This window comes from Sceloporus undulatus, chromosome 9 (assembly GCF_019175285.1).
Source record: "Sceloporus undulatus isolate JIND9_A2432 ecotype Alabama chromosome 9, SceUnd_v1.1, whole genome shotgun sequence".
Taxonomy (NCBI): domain Eukaryota; kingdom Metazoa; phylum Chordata; class Lepidosauria; order Squamata; family Phrynosomatidae; genus Sceloporus; species Sceloporus undulatus.
This window is the reverse complement of record NC_056530.1, coordinates 2,015,146-2,029,589: the sequence shown is the minus strand read 5'-3', so window position 1 is coordinate 2,029,589 and position 14,444 is coordinate 2,015,146. Positions and strand designations below refer to the sequence as shown.

At 42.0% G+C, this 14,444-nt stretch overlaps 1 protein-coding gene across 4 annotated transcripts in view; it reads right to left on the bottom strand.

The window, feature by feature from the left end:
- LOC121915237 (aurora kinase A and ninein interacting protein) overlaps nt 1-14,444 on the bottom strand; it is a 17,910-nt gene extending 3,466 nt beyond the window's left edge. Inside the window, exons 1-5 of one of the 4 annotated variants that reach the window (XM_042439256.1) lie at nt 10,661-10,706; nt 9,435-9,596; nt 8,234-8,375; nt 8,002-8,133; nt 2,218-2,338 (exon numbers count right to left, since the gene is read on the bottom strand). In XM_042439256.1, coding sequence (XP_042295190.1) covers nt 2,218-2,338; nt 8,002-8,094 — 214 coding nt within the window. In that variant the 5' untranslated portion in view covers nt 8,095-8,133; nt 8,234-8,375; nt 9,435-9,596; nt 10,661-10,706. Of the gene's footprint in view, nt 1-2,217; nt 2,339-8,001; nt 8,134-8,233; nt 8,376-9,434; nt 9,597-10,660; nt 10,715-13,105; nt 13,125-14,367 lie in introns of those variants that run through there. The other 3 variants (XM_042439258.1, XM_042439259.1, XM_042439257.1) reach the window with 3 other exon arrangements.

Genomic DNA, 14,444 nt, shown 5'->3' with positions numbered 1-14,444 from the left:
TTGAGGTGATTCGGAACCTAGCCATGAGACAGAAGTTCCAACCTCCTCTCAGTCCTGAATAAAAGGGTGTAGGATGGAAAAACAAGCTTTTGGGGTGACATTGTGTGGGTTTTTGTATCCTCAAAAGAAAGGTACAATGGAAGTGTGAATAAACCTCTCTGCAAATCTTTTCAATGATGTGCAAATTATTAAATCTGGTACATTTTCTTATCGTTTCCTGGTTTTAAATAATTGAGGTTTCAGCATTATTTGGGGTGGTATGGAACACAGTGTGCCCGCGTCATATGAAAGCAATGCTGCTGCTTCTGGCCCATGTGCTGGAAGAACAATGACGTATGCGCCACCATGAGCACAAGCCCCATTACTTGCAATGGGGCTCAAGCATGCACGTTTTTTTGTTTTATGCCACGGGGGGGGGGGTCCAGACGGATCCCCCGCATAAAACAAAGGGCACTGTAGTACATGATAACTCTTCAACAGTTACAGACAGACAAGAAGTGGTAAGATATATAACTAATACCAAAGTTAGGATAAACAGGCTGTGGATGGTAAAGTGACTGGGATCCCTTTATAAGTCAAAATCAAATTGATGGCAATTACAACAATAAACCCCAAAACCATGTAACTTTGCTTGATCTTGAACAAGAGATTTTGCAAAACAAAAAGAATGTCTGAAGGAGACCATAGCAGTCATCCCTTTCCCAGTACAAGGACAGAGGCCTTGCTACAGTTATGGGAAGGAAGAAAACACTGATGGTTACAATAGAACACATTTGCAGACTTAAGTAATAACTAAAACATGACCTGATTCAACTTTCAGGCTTATACCTGTATTAGAGTGGCCAAGACTTTGTATGGGGCACACATTTTTCCTTTATGGATCAATAAAGATGTCTACTTGGAGCATCACCAAATTTCCCCATTTTACCAGGATGTTTCTCAAATGGAATATAACAATTGCTACAATAAATGTTTGCGCAAAAGTGATGTGGATGGCCTAGATGCAAAATTCACTAGGTTATGTTAACCAGTCATCTCTTCAATATTTTAGATTTAAACACCCAGAAGTTCCAACAAACATAGTTAGTGATGAGGAGTTATTTGGAATTATGTCTACTCTAACACAGTGGGAGGGCCAATGATTTGAGAATCTGCATGCACAGTCCTAGCTAGAACTGAATGTGTATATATGGATATTATGCATGTGCTAACATATCTAATGACAGGACCAACCCCCAGGAACAGAATTGGAATTGGTTTGTATCCACACGAAGAAATAATTCAGTTTGACACTTTAACTGCCATGGCTCACTGCTATGAAATTCTAGGACTTGGAGTTTTATGAGATATTACCTTCTCTGTCAGAGAGCTTGGCCACAACAAACTACAGAGAGCTCGGGAGCACAACAGACTACAATTCCCAGAGTTCCAAAGCATTGAGCCATGGTAGCCATAGTGGCCATCATACTCAATGTGGATGCAGCCTTGGTCCCTGGCACATACACACTTCTCTTCTTTCTGGTACTATTGCTGATCTCTGGCTGAGTTTACAGATATTTAGCTTAGGATGCCAGGTATGTATGCAATTTAGTCTCACCAGAATCATGCCTCTCTACAACATGCCGCTCAATATGTTAGATCCAAATCCAACCTTTACGTTTTACTCATGGGTTTTCCAAGGTATAAGAAAGAATACATCATACAAAGGCTCTATAAAACAAATGCCCAATTACCTCGGAGGAATTAGATGGTAATCCAGTCAATTTGCCATGAGCAAATGAAGAGAGGGATTCAGCTGAAGAACCAGTTCTCAGCATCTGACAAAAACCGAACATTCAGTGCTAATAATAGAGCTAATTCTTTTAGGCCTGTTACAGACTGCCAAAATAAAGCTGCTTTCGGGTCTCTTTGGAGGATGCTATTTAAATGATGCATGCATCCTAAAAATCCGGAAGCTGCACCAAGCGGCACTCCAGTGCTTAGGAATGGTGGCTTTGGCGCAACATCCGGACTCTAGGACCCATGCATCATTAAATAGCATACCTCCAAAGAGACCCGAACGCGTTATTTTGGCATCTGTAACAGGTCATAGTCTGCTTATTTTGTGTATCTGGAAACGGCCTTTCAGGAGTCATGGCTCCTCTTTAGAATCCTGAGTTCCAAACACCTATCCCTTCCGGTGACATGAAACAGGTGGCTTCTCCTAGAAAAACATACCTGATGGTTGAGCTCGAGAAGAGTTGGAAATGGAGGTTTGTTTTGTGCATGGAAGAGGTGCTTTTGATGGAGAAGAAGGGATCGGTTCAGTATTCTTAATGTCGGGCTTCCCTATTAGGTTCTGAGTGGGAAAGAAATTCTGGGTCAAAATTCATGCGAAGTTTCAGCCTCCACATACCATTTAATCCAAAATCCTATGGTTTTGCTTTAACTCATCTTAAATCCATGAGAATACCACAATTATAAATGAGATCATCTAAAATGTTTTATTATTTATTTACTTTATGGCCACATTTCTCCCAAGATGGGACCAAGGCAGCTGTAGTAAACCCTCATCTTCTAGCACAAACTCTCCAAAAGCATCTGAAAGTAGACTTTAGTCTGGAAAGCTCATGCTGCCAACTTCTTTCAGTGAGTCTCAAAGATGCTACAAGATCTCTCTACATGTATTGATTCTACATAGTAACACGAAACTAGATCTTTGATTCTCCTGTTCGAGGTTCTTGCAGCCATACCCTCCTTCAACTACATTAGCTACTGAAGGTTTTTTTTAAATCTCCCATAAGTTATATTTTTAAAAATTTTCTGCAAACCTTGGGGCACTTTGGTTTTAACAATCCCAAATCCTGTTCCTCAAGTTTCTTGGCATTTCATAACTGATGTCACTCTACATTTTGCAAGCTGTCCTTCACTTGAAGCTCATTTCATCACCGCAAACAAATTTACTCAAGCTTTTGAGGGTTAAAAAGCTGGCCTCCCCTGCTGCATGACAGTCAGTTTAACTGTCCTGCCAATAACATAAGTAGCTAGATCTAGCTTGGGTCAGATTCTTTGAAATACATGACTCTCAGATTTCAATAGGTTTTAAGTGTGGCAAATTGACTCCAGCACAAAAATGGAGAGTTGACGACATAGGTTGTTTGGTTTTCTGTTGATATGAAAGTACATATTATCTGCATACAAAAATACAAGGGGAATAGAAAAATGTATGTTTAGAAGGAAATTAAAAAATATTTTTTCCAGCAGGCTTTTATAGTCTGTTAAAATCTCAGTGCATTGCTGTTGCAGAGGATGTGGGCAGCAATGTAAACTTGCACTTTAAAGTTGCACTTAAAATAAAAAATTACTCCCAATTTTTTAGAAGGGAATGATTTCCAAGTACTGTATGAAATATCCCAAGAACACCTCAACCAAAGTGAATCAGATGCCCTTAACAAGAAGCCACTGGCTAAATCTAAGACATCCCTAATGAAATTAGACCCATTGAAATCAATGGGACTTATATTAACCGGACTTAGAAGTCTCATTCATTCCAACAAAATCTTTATTTGGAAATAAAACTATTTAGTCCACTGCTCAGCTGCAGTGGGAGAACACTGACCTATCTTTTATAGCAACTGTAATGCCACAGAGTACTTTGTGCATCCAACCCCCATTATAAGGCCTTTTCTTTTTCACATCCCAACACTGACGGTAACATTTCATCTTCCACTGCATTGAGGAACCTGAATTAAAATATCCAGCATGGAAAGTGGGTGCCCTGTTTCAAAAGCCAGAGACAGCCATGTTGGTTGGCCATAAGAAAAAAATCCATAGCTGAGATTCAATCTCATGTATTTAGTAGTTACGTAGCTCAGTAGCATTCTCAGGCCCAAGTGCCTATCAATCCTGAATACCGGTAAGTAGCCACTGCAAACAAAGGAGCTCTGTTCTCCTGTTGATCAGGATGAACAGATTGATTTCCACCACCCCTTCTACATTAGCTACTGAAGGTTTTTTTTAAATCTCCCATAAGTTTTATTTTTGAATAATTTTTTAAATTTTCTGCAAACCTTGGGGCACTTTTGAGTTTAACAATCCCCAAATCCTGTTCCTTAAGTTTCTTGGCATTTCATAACTGATGTCACTCCTACATTTTGCAAGCTGTCCTTCACTTGAAGCTCATTTCATTCACGCGCAAACATAATTTACTCAAGCTTTTTGAGGGTTAAAAAGCTGGGCCTCCCCTGCTGCATGACAGTCAGTTTAGTAACTGTCCTGCCAATAACATTAAGTAGCTAGATCTAGCTTTGGTCAGATTCTTTGAAATCAATCTGACTCTCAGATTTCAATAGGTTTTAAGTGTGGCTAAATTGACTCCAGCACAAAAATGGAGTTGACTAGAATTAGGTTTTGTTTTGGTTTTCTGTTGATATGAAAGTACATATTATCTGCATACAAAAATATCAAGGGGAATAGAAAAATGTATGTTTAGAAGGAAATTAAAAAATATTTTTTCCAGCCAGGCTTTTACATGTCTGTTAAAATCTCAGTGCATTGCTGTTGCAGAGGATGTGGGCAGCAATGTAAACTTGCACTTTAAAGTTGCACTTTAAATAAAAAATTACTCCCAATTTTTAGAAGGGAATGATTTCCAAGTACTGTATTAGAAATATCCCAAGAACACCTCAACCAAAGTGAATCAGATGCCCTTAATCAAGAAGCCACTGGGCTAAATCTAATGACATCCCTAATGAAATTAGACCCATTGAAATCAATGGGACTTATATTAGCACTGACTTAGAAGTCTCATTCATTGCAATAAAATCTTTATTTGGAAATAAAACTATTTAGTCCACTGCTCAGCTGCAGTGGGAGAACACTGACCTATCTTTTATAGCAACTGTAATGCCACAGAGTACTTTGTGCAGTCCAACCCCCATTATAAATGCCTTTTCTTTTTCACATCCCAACACTGACGGTAACATTTTCATCTTCCACTGCAATGAGGAACCTGAATTAAAATATTCCAGCATGGAAAGTGGGTGCCCTGTTTCAAAAGCCAGAGACAGCCTTGTTGGTTGGCCATAAGAAAAAAATCCATAGCTGAGATTCAATCTCATGTATTTAGTAGTTACGTAGCTCAGTAGCATCTCTCAGGCCCAATGCCTATAATCCTGACATACCGGGTAGTAGCCACTGCAAACAAAGGAGCTCTGTTCTCCTGTTGATCAGGATGAAGCAGATTGATATTTCCACCACCCCCTTTGCAAGTCACCTCCAGTGACAGAGGCAGGATTGGTGGTGTTGCCGTGTGCCTTCAAGTCATTTCCAATTTATTGCAATCCTAAAGCAAAACCATCACAGGGTTTTCTTGGCAAGTTTCTTTGGAGCAGGTTTACCATTGCCATTCTCTGAGGATGAGAGAGTGTGACTTGCCCAAGGTCACCCAGTGGGCTTCCATGGATGAGTGGGGATTCGAACCCTGGTCTCCAGGGTTGCTGTCAAACCACTACACCACATTGGCTTTCTGTCACAATTCTTCTTCACACTGGAGATCATGCATGGGACAGAATGGAAACTGCTACCTCCCAGCGGGCCTTCTCTGCAATTGCTCCCAAACTATGGAACGACCTGCCGGACGAGATCTGTCAAATTGCCAGCTTAGTCAGCTTTAAAAAAGCTGTCAAGATGGATCTCTTCCGGCAAGCCTTTCCCGAATAAAAGTGTCTGGCCACAGAATGATTGCTCCTCACATCATGTATTAGCCCACCGCTCTGTCCTCATGATATTTTTACTGTGTTATTAATAGATATTTTAGTCTCCAATTTTAATTGTATCATGTTTAATCCTGTTTTAAGGGGGGAATTTGGGACATAATCTTGTAAATGTGGATATTTTAATATGTTGTGAGCCGCTTTGATTGTCTCGTCACAGAAAAGCGGCATAAAAATAAAAGTTTTATTATTTATTATTATCACTTTGCTGAGTCCTGATCAACAAGAGAACAGACTCCCGTCACTTGCAGCGATTCCTGCCCACTAAATCAGGATTGGGGACTAATAAAGCCTAATAAAGATGGAGGACGTAGAGTGGAATTCATGCCAACAATTTCACTTGTGTATTCAGTAGTGCGTGGATGTGGTGGCTTAGTGGTTAAGATGCCAATTCTGATGCTCAGACAATCGGAAGATTGGCAGTTTGAGGCCCAAGTGCCTCCTGTCACTAGTCCCAGCTTCTGCCAACCCAGGAGTTCGAAAGCATGCAAATGCAAGTAAATAAATAGGTACTACTTTGGTGGTTAGGTAACAGCATTCGGTGCAGTCATGTTGGCCACATGACCATGGAGTCATCTTTGACAATACTGGCTCTTAGGCTTATTAACGGAGATCAGTACCAACCCCTACAGTCAGTTACGACTAGACATTCATAGCAAGGGACTACCTTTACCTTTATTCAGTAGTGTAGGGAATATGTGTAAGGATGGTAAAATCCCTATATATTCCCTACACTACTGAATACACAAATGAAACTATTGTCATGAATTCCAGCCAGCGTTAGGGCCAGCCAAAAGGACAGAGTATGCGTGCAAGCATTCAAGATATTTATCCATCAGGGCCTTGAGGAGGAACATTTGGGCTTTGCAAGATGGTCCATGGGTCTGAAATCACAGCTGGATTTTATATCTTTATACCAACTTTTCTATCTTCTTTCTACCATAGCTGGCATCCTGTTTGTGGCATGTAGTGGCCTAAAACCCATTTACATCAGTGTATATACTCTTTAAGTTGTTGGGGATGGAGATATCCAGTATCTCCTTGCACAATAACACACTTCTCACCATAGGCAATCTCAGCTGATGGTGCTGGAGCTCACCCTGCCATAGTCAGAAGAAGCAGTGTGATCCCAAACACAATCCAGCTGTAACTTTGCAACTGAGAAAATGCAGAGGTGTCACTGCCCCACACTTCCAGCATAGGTCCCCCCTCAGCTGAGGTTATGCGCAGGGGCAGAAAGGAAAGCCCAGAAGAAGAATGCTGGTGATTCCCCCATATACACACAAATGAATATAGATGCTCTTGGTCATTATGTATTGGACAGAGGAGGAAACCTGTGGTCATTGCCCACAAGAAGCCCCTCAAGGGGGCATTTTGGTGTGATTTGCTTTCAAGTGTGAGATTTATATTCCTGCTTGGTCAAACCACACTGGGTGACCATGGAGTACTCCTTGAAAAACACTCATGGTTCTTCTCAACAGGAGTCAGCCCTTCCCTGCTCTAAACACATTCTTCGGTAGTTTAGAAATCAATGCAAACCTACTGTGGCCTCTTTCTTGCACGTGAATAACCACATCATGTGCGCTTTGTCATGCAGCCTCAGGCATTCAAAACAAGCCAGTCAAGATTCTATGGAGAAGCAAGTGTACTTCACCTCTGCCCTGCCCTTCAATGTGACTCAATTCTTACAGGCAAGGGGCTGTACTTTTTAGCCACATAGCAAACTATAAATATGAATTCAAAGACACAGCTGTGTTAGTATGGAGAGAGATCTTGTAGCACATTTGCAACTAGCATGAGCTTTTGTAAACTTGAGCTTCCTTCCTCAGATGCATGAGGCAATACCTTTGGAATACCTATCAATAGAATGGAAGCATCACATCTCTACATTGCTGGGATGCCTAGAAATTTGGGGCTTTGCAAGAAAGAGTTAGAGCCAGTGTGGTATAGTGGTTTGAGCACTGGCCTGTGACTCTGGAGACCAGGGTTCAGGTCCCAACTTGGCCATGTATACCCACTGGGTGACCATGGCTAATTCACGTTCTCTCAGCCTCAGGGGAAGGCAATGGCAAATGACCTCTGAAGAAACTTGCCAAGAAAACTCCATGATAAGTTCACTGGAAACTACTTGAATGCACTCAACAACAAGAAGGAAGTGTTTACACAGTTTTCTTGATCCTATGCCCATCTGACAACTAAGACACATGAAGCTTTCAAAAATATTTTTCTAACCTTGTCGCTCCATTACCTGCAATTTGCGTCTCTTGAGTGCTGAAGTATCCAGCCAGACACCACAAGACTCATGCTGTTTATCATCAGCAGTCCTGCCCTTTCTTTTCATCAGCAATCTGTCTTCTGTGTTCAAATAAGATGGAATTTTCTGCAGTCAAAAAGGACAAAAAGAGGTGGGATATACACCAAGTTCCTAGTCCTCCAGATGACGCAGTCTGGGGTTCAAAGCTTTTGACAGCACTGCTTACCTTAATGGCTTAGAAACTTTAGGATCCCAACATCCAGTTTGATCGCTGGCTTCACATGTCAGTGCTACAGATCCCGCTCATCAGGGATTCATCAGCCGTTTGCCATCTGCTCCTAATCTGTCCCAGCAGCGAGGTGCAATCCCTGTGGGAAACAGCTTTGGATAATTAATATTTAAAAGCAACAGAGAAGCTAGACTCTATTGTGCACACGTTAGCAATTTCTATTTTATTTCATTTCTTTATTTCTCACTCGGTGTACCCAGCTCTTCCTCCCCATTTTATCGTCACATCAGCCTGTGAGATGGATCAAGCCATGAGATATGACTAGTCCAATGGGTGTCTGTGGCCAAGTCTCGTCATACTCTGTAACTATTACACCACTGACTCTGTTGTTAAAGCTTTACCACTAAAAAACAAAGTCAAAATTCTGAAGTCAGATTATGGGTATTCTAGGCCTATTACAGACTGCCAAAATAAAGCTGCTTCGGGTCTCTCTGGAGGTATGCTATTTAAATGATGCATGGGTCCTAAGAGTCCGGAGTTCACGCCAAAGCCACACTCCATTCCTAAGCACTGGAGTGCAGCTTTGGTGCAGCTTCCGGATTCTTAGGGTGCATGCATCATTTAAATAGCATACCTCCAAAGAGACCCGAAGCAGCTTTATTTTGGCAGTCTGTAACAGGCCCTAATGTTCTGGAACATTCACATTTCTGAATATTTCCCTTCAAACCATCCACGTACTTCAGTGCTCTCTGACCTTTGAATATGCCTCATACATTCTCCAAAGTGCTGAAGAACAAGTCTTGTTCCAGGCACAGAATGAAAACGGTCACTGCTTCTCTCACATCGTTTCCAATTTATGGGTTTTTTGGGGCTGAGAGTGTGTGACTCTCTTCCAAGGACACCCAGCTGGTCTCCAAGGTCGAGTGGGGAATCTGTAGGTTAATTCATTTTCCTAGGGCTTAAACAAAAATATTACCTATCAGAAATGTCAAAGCCAAGCCAGTTAGGGTCTAGCTTTAAATCAGCAGAGTAGAAATGTGCCTTTGTCTAACCACGCTTCCCTAAAAGCAACGAACACATAGCTTGTAGTTTAAAACCAAAGTTTACTAATGGCTTTAATCTATATACATATACATAAAGGGCTAGATCCTAATCTAGCTAGTGAATAGTTCAGGTAAAAAAGATATCTTTATCTCACCATTTTTCCAAAGAAAGTTGGGAGAGGACGAAGATGGAAAACATGCCGTTCGGTTGAAACTCTTTGAGAGAGAGTCTGTCAGTTCCAAAGGGCGAGTGGCCTGAATCACACGGTTGGTTTGGATGAGGGAGAGGAGTTTGCATGCAGGAAATCCCTATCTCTCTAAGGAGGGGAAAAGAGAATGCAAAAATCGTCCAACAGAATTGAACCCTGATCTCCAGGCTTCTGCTCAAACCACTATGCTACACCATACGAAATGTCTTCTTCTCATCCCCACATTTTGTTCATTACAAAATACTCCAAACACAAAGCAGTGCAATGAAACGGAGAGCCAGGGGTTTCAGTTCCCAGAAGCCCCAGCCAGCTTGGCCAGTGGCCAAGAATTCTGGGAGTTGGAGTCCTAAACATTTTGGAGGACTCACTGGTGTAGAGGCACCCAAGTGGAGATGTGCAGATGGGGCTTGAACCACTAGACCACACTCAGTCTTAATCCCTACTGCATCCTCCGCATTATCGTCCCCTGTTGGTTTACTCAGTCTCTTGGGAGTAGGGTGACCACATGTCCTCCTTTTCCAGGACATGCCCTACATTTAAACCTTCTGTCCATAAGGAATTTCAAAATGTCCTTTACTTAAGAAGCCCATTGAGTAACGCCATGTTTGCTGCTCCCCTCCAAGAAATGCATCTGTTGTTGCAAAGAGGATCCTTCTAAAAGTCTTTTTCCCATGAAGAAACAACAGACAGGACTCGCACCCAGAGCTCAGGATGCAAACATGTTTGGCGACAGCAAATGTGTTTGGCAATGGGCTGCTTGAGAGCACAACACAAAGGGTCAAAGGATTTCCCCACTTTTGAACACAATGCACAAAAGAAAGGAATAATCTGAATATAGATTCAGTCAAGGGTTAACAATTATTATTATTATTATTATTATTATATTTAATTAACCAGAAAAAATATGGCTGAGGACATAATAAAACACAAGCCGATGTAATCAAACCACATGCAACCAATTTAGTGTTTCCAATTTCCCCTCCCCAATGCCCTCCATATTTTTCCTATGCCCTCCACTTTAATCCAATGCCCTCCACTTTAATCCAATGCCCTCCATATGTTTCTCCAATGCCTTGCCCTCCCTCCTTTAGAGATCCCTGAAGCTGGGTCTCTAACCACTAGGCCACCCTCCCGCTTCCCATAAGGAACAAAGAGAAGAAACAGCCACCAACTTTTCTGCTTCCTTCCTTCTTCCCAGTCCAATTTCCCGCCAACCTGGCCCCGCCCCTCCTCCCAGGAAAGGACCAATAGCCGGAGAGGGATCCGCCTGGCCCCGCCCCTCTCCCCGCCCACTCAGACTCGGCCTTTGCAGCTGCGCGCGCAGTTCCTCCTTTTCTCTTTGCAAAGTTTTGCTAGTTCCAATTCAATCAGTCTTTCATGCATTCAATGGGCATCATGTTTACAATGGACCCAAACCAGATCTAAAAGGGGTTCATATCCTCCCCATTCTTTGCTTTATTACAAACATTTTAATTGTTTTAACTGTTTTAGTTGTTAATATTTTATTATGGTTTGTTTGTTTGTTTGTTAGAGTACTTATATACTCTGTCTGGGGGAAGGGAGGGAAGTGATATAATGTATTTCTAATATATCCTGTATTTTATATTGTATTTGATCCCATGGGAGAGGTGGCATATTAATTATATTATATTATTATTATTACTGTTGTTGTTGGGTTGCATCTCCCATCAGCCCCAGATGTTCTGGTCAGTGGTGAGGAATGCTGGGAATTGCAATCCAAGCCCCAGCAGTTAAGGTCCCAGATTCCTATTACTCCTTTCTCTTCAAGCTAACAAAATGATATTCAGCGCAAGAGAAATGTAAGGGCAGGAAAATGAAATGCACAGATATAGGATGGGGGACACCTGGCTGAACTAGAGTTATATGTGTGAAAGGGATCTGGGAGTCCAAGTAGACCACAAGTTGAACATGAGTCAACAGTGCAATGTGGCAGCTAAAAAGGCCAATGCAATTTTAGGCTGCATCAATAGAAGTATAGTGTCTAGATCAAGAGAAGTAATAGTGCCACTGTATTCTGCTCTGGCCAGGTCCCACCTGGAATATTGTGTCCAGTTCTGGGCACCACAATTTCAAAAGGATATGGAGAAACTGGAGCATGACTAAAGGAGGGCGACTAAAATGGTGAAGGGTCTGGAAGCCATGTCCTACTACAAGGAACGACTCAGGGAGCTGGAGATGTTTAGCCTGGAGAAAAGAAGATTAAGAGGTGATATGATAGCCCTGTTTAAATATTTGAAAGGATGTCATATTGAGGAGGGAGCAAGCTTGTTTTCTGCTGCTCCAGAGAACAGGACCCGGAACAATGGATGCAAACTCCAGCAAAAGAGATTCCACCTCAACATTAGGAAGAACTTCCTGACAGTAAGGGCTGTTCGACAGTGGAACATGTTGCCTTGGAGAGTGATGGAGTATCCTACTTTGGAGGTCTTTAAACTGAGGCTGGATGGCCATCTGTCAGGGATGCTTTGATTGAGAGTTCCTGCATGGCAGAATGGGGTTGGATTGGCTGGCGCTTGGGATCTCTTCCAACTCTATGGTTCTATAACTCTTTGACCAGATGTCCTCATAAAACCACAAAGGAGGACAAGGCACTGCACAATGTAGAGCATTCAAGAACAACACCAAATAAAAAGGCTAAAAACATTCATATTAAAATATAAATGCATTTCAAAGGGTTTATTTACAGCTACATGACATAATTTGGTGTTGTTGGGCGCCTTGCCCTTAGGCAAACTTATCATGGGGTTTTCATGGCAAGTTTCTTCAGGGTTGGGTTTTGTTTTGTTTTTGCCCCTGGCCTTCCCCTGAGGCTGAGAGAGTGTGACTCCCCCAAGGACACATGCAGTGGGTTTATATGGCCGAGCTGAGATTCGAACCCTGGTCTCCAGAGTCACAATCCAAGGCTCAAACACTATGCCATTCGACACCACTTTAATTGCCATGGCTCCATCCTACAGAACCCTGGGATTTGTAGTTTGGTGAGGATCACAAACACTCTTTGGCAGAGAAGGTTTGCAAAACTGCAAATCCCAGGATTTGCAGGACGGGGCTACAGTGCACTTAAGTGGTGTCAAAGTGCATTATTTCTACAGTATAGTTGCACCCTCATTGGATGGAGTAGGGATAGGAATACAGTGGGCTCTCCACATTCACTGGGATTAGGGGCACAGGACCCCCGTGAATATGGAAAAACGTGAGTAACAAAAACACTTTTTACCTGAGAGGACACCTCTCTAGGCATCGCTAGGTCTTCCACTGCAACTCTGTGGTCAGCATCTGCCAGACACTGACCATAGAGTTGCACTGGAGGAGCTACAAATGCCTAGCGGAGTGTTCTCTCTAGGAATCTCTAGGTCTTTCAGTGCAACTTTTACTTAAAGTTGGCCACAGAGTTCTTCTGGAGGACCTAAATATTCCTAGAGAGAATGTATTAATAAAATCCATGAATAACCAAATCCACAAAAAAAAAATTCGCAAATGCGGAGGGACGACTATAAAGCCATAAAATAAATAATACAGAATAGCTTTTGCATACAGAAGGTTTCTTTCCAATAAGACGCACAAAGGGAGTAAATGTCTTGCAAAGACTGACTCACATGTGAAGGCGGCCCATAAAAACGGCTTTTAAGTCACAATATATTTTGTTAGTCTTTAGGACAAGAATCTTTCCTGTTTTTCCTGCTAGAGGCTAAAGAGGCATTTCCAGCGTGGGAGTACTTTCAGCCGGTTATTTCAACACTCAGGCAACTGACCTTCTCCCAGACTAAACAACTGGACGTTTGCCCGGTTGGTCAACGGACAAACTTGGTTGTCAAAGGTGCTGATAAAACCTGCTCAGAAATCAAGTACTCCTGGTTCTGTTCCTCATCTGAACATCAAAACCAGATTAAAGTGGTTAGGACTCCCGGGCAAATCCTAAAAGAGGGTCCAAAACATGTGAGCCCTTCTAGCAGATGTAGTTTGAATCTAGGTCCAATCTAGTTTGAGACCACTTTTTAACTGCCCTAGCTCAGTGCTAGAGAATTTTGTGAGACATTTGGCCTTCTCTGTCGAAGAGCTCTGGTGCCACAATAAACTACAATTCCCAGGATTCCCTAGCACTGAGCCAGAGTGGTTAAATACTGGATTATTTCTGTGGTGTGTTTTGGACCTAAGTGTAACAACAATTTTTAGGGACCCTTTCACACCGTACAGTTGGCCCTCTCTATCCACGGATTCTTTATCCAAAGATTCAAGCATCCATAGCTTGAATATATTAAAAGAAATATTTGTTGTTGTTATGTTCGAGTCATTTCCAATTTATGGCAACCTTATCATGGGGTTAACATGCATGAGCAAAGCAAACCCGCAGAAGCACCATCTGCTTCCTGGTAGACTGAGATAGGAGTTGATTGTGTATCTTATGAGTTGCTATTCTGGTCCCATGAATTCAACAGGAAAACCAATTGCGATGCTGTGTAAACCCTGCTATGCTGTCAGTGTGGTCTTAATCTGAGCTCATCCAATTTGTACTACATCCAACTTTCCCTTCTACCCAGATATACAATACAGTGGCCCCTCCATATCTGCAGATTTTTTTTTATCCACGGATTCAACCATCCACAGCTTGAAAATATTCAAAAATATATATACATTCCAAAAGCAAACCTTGATTTTGCCATTTTTATATAAGGGACACAATTCTACTATGCCACTGTATTTAATGGGACTTGAGTATACATGGATTTTGGTATCCACAGGAGATCTTGGAACCAAACCCCAGTGGATCCCAAGGGTCCATCGTAGATCCTAAATTTTAGACTCCTTTTACCTCCAACAAGGAAGGTCACTGTTTTCAAACCAAGACTTTCTGCCTCACCTGAAACAGATGGACTTCACAATGGTGAGAAGAGCTTCCAAAGAAAGCCAGCCATCTTACAGCAAAAATTGTTGGGA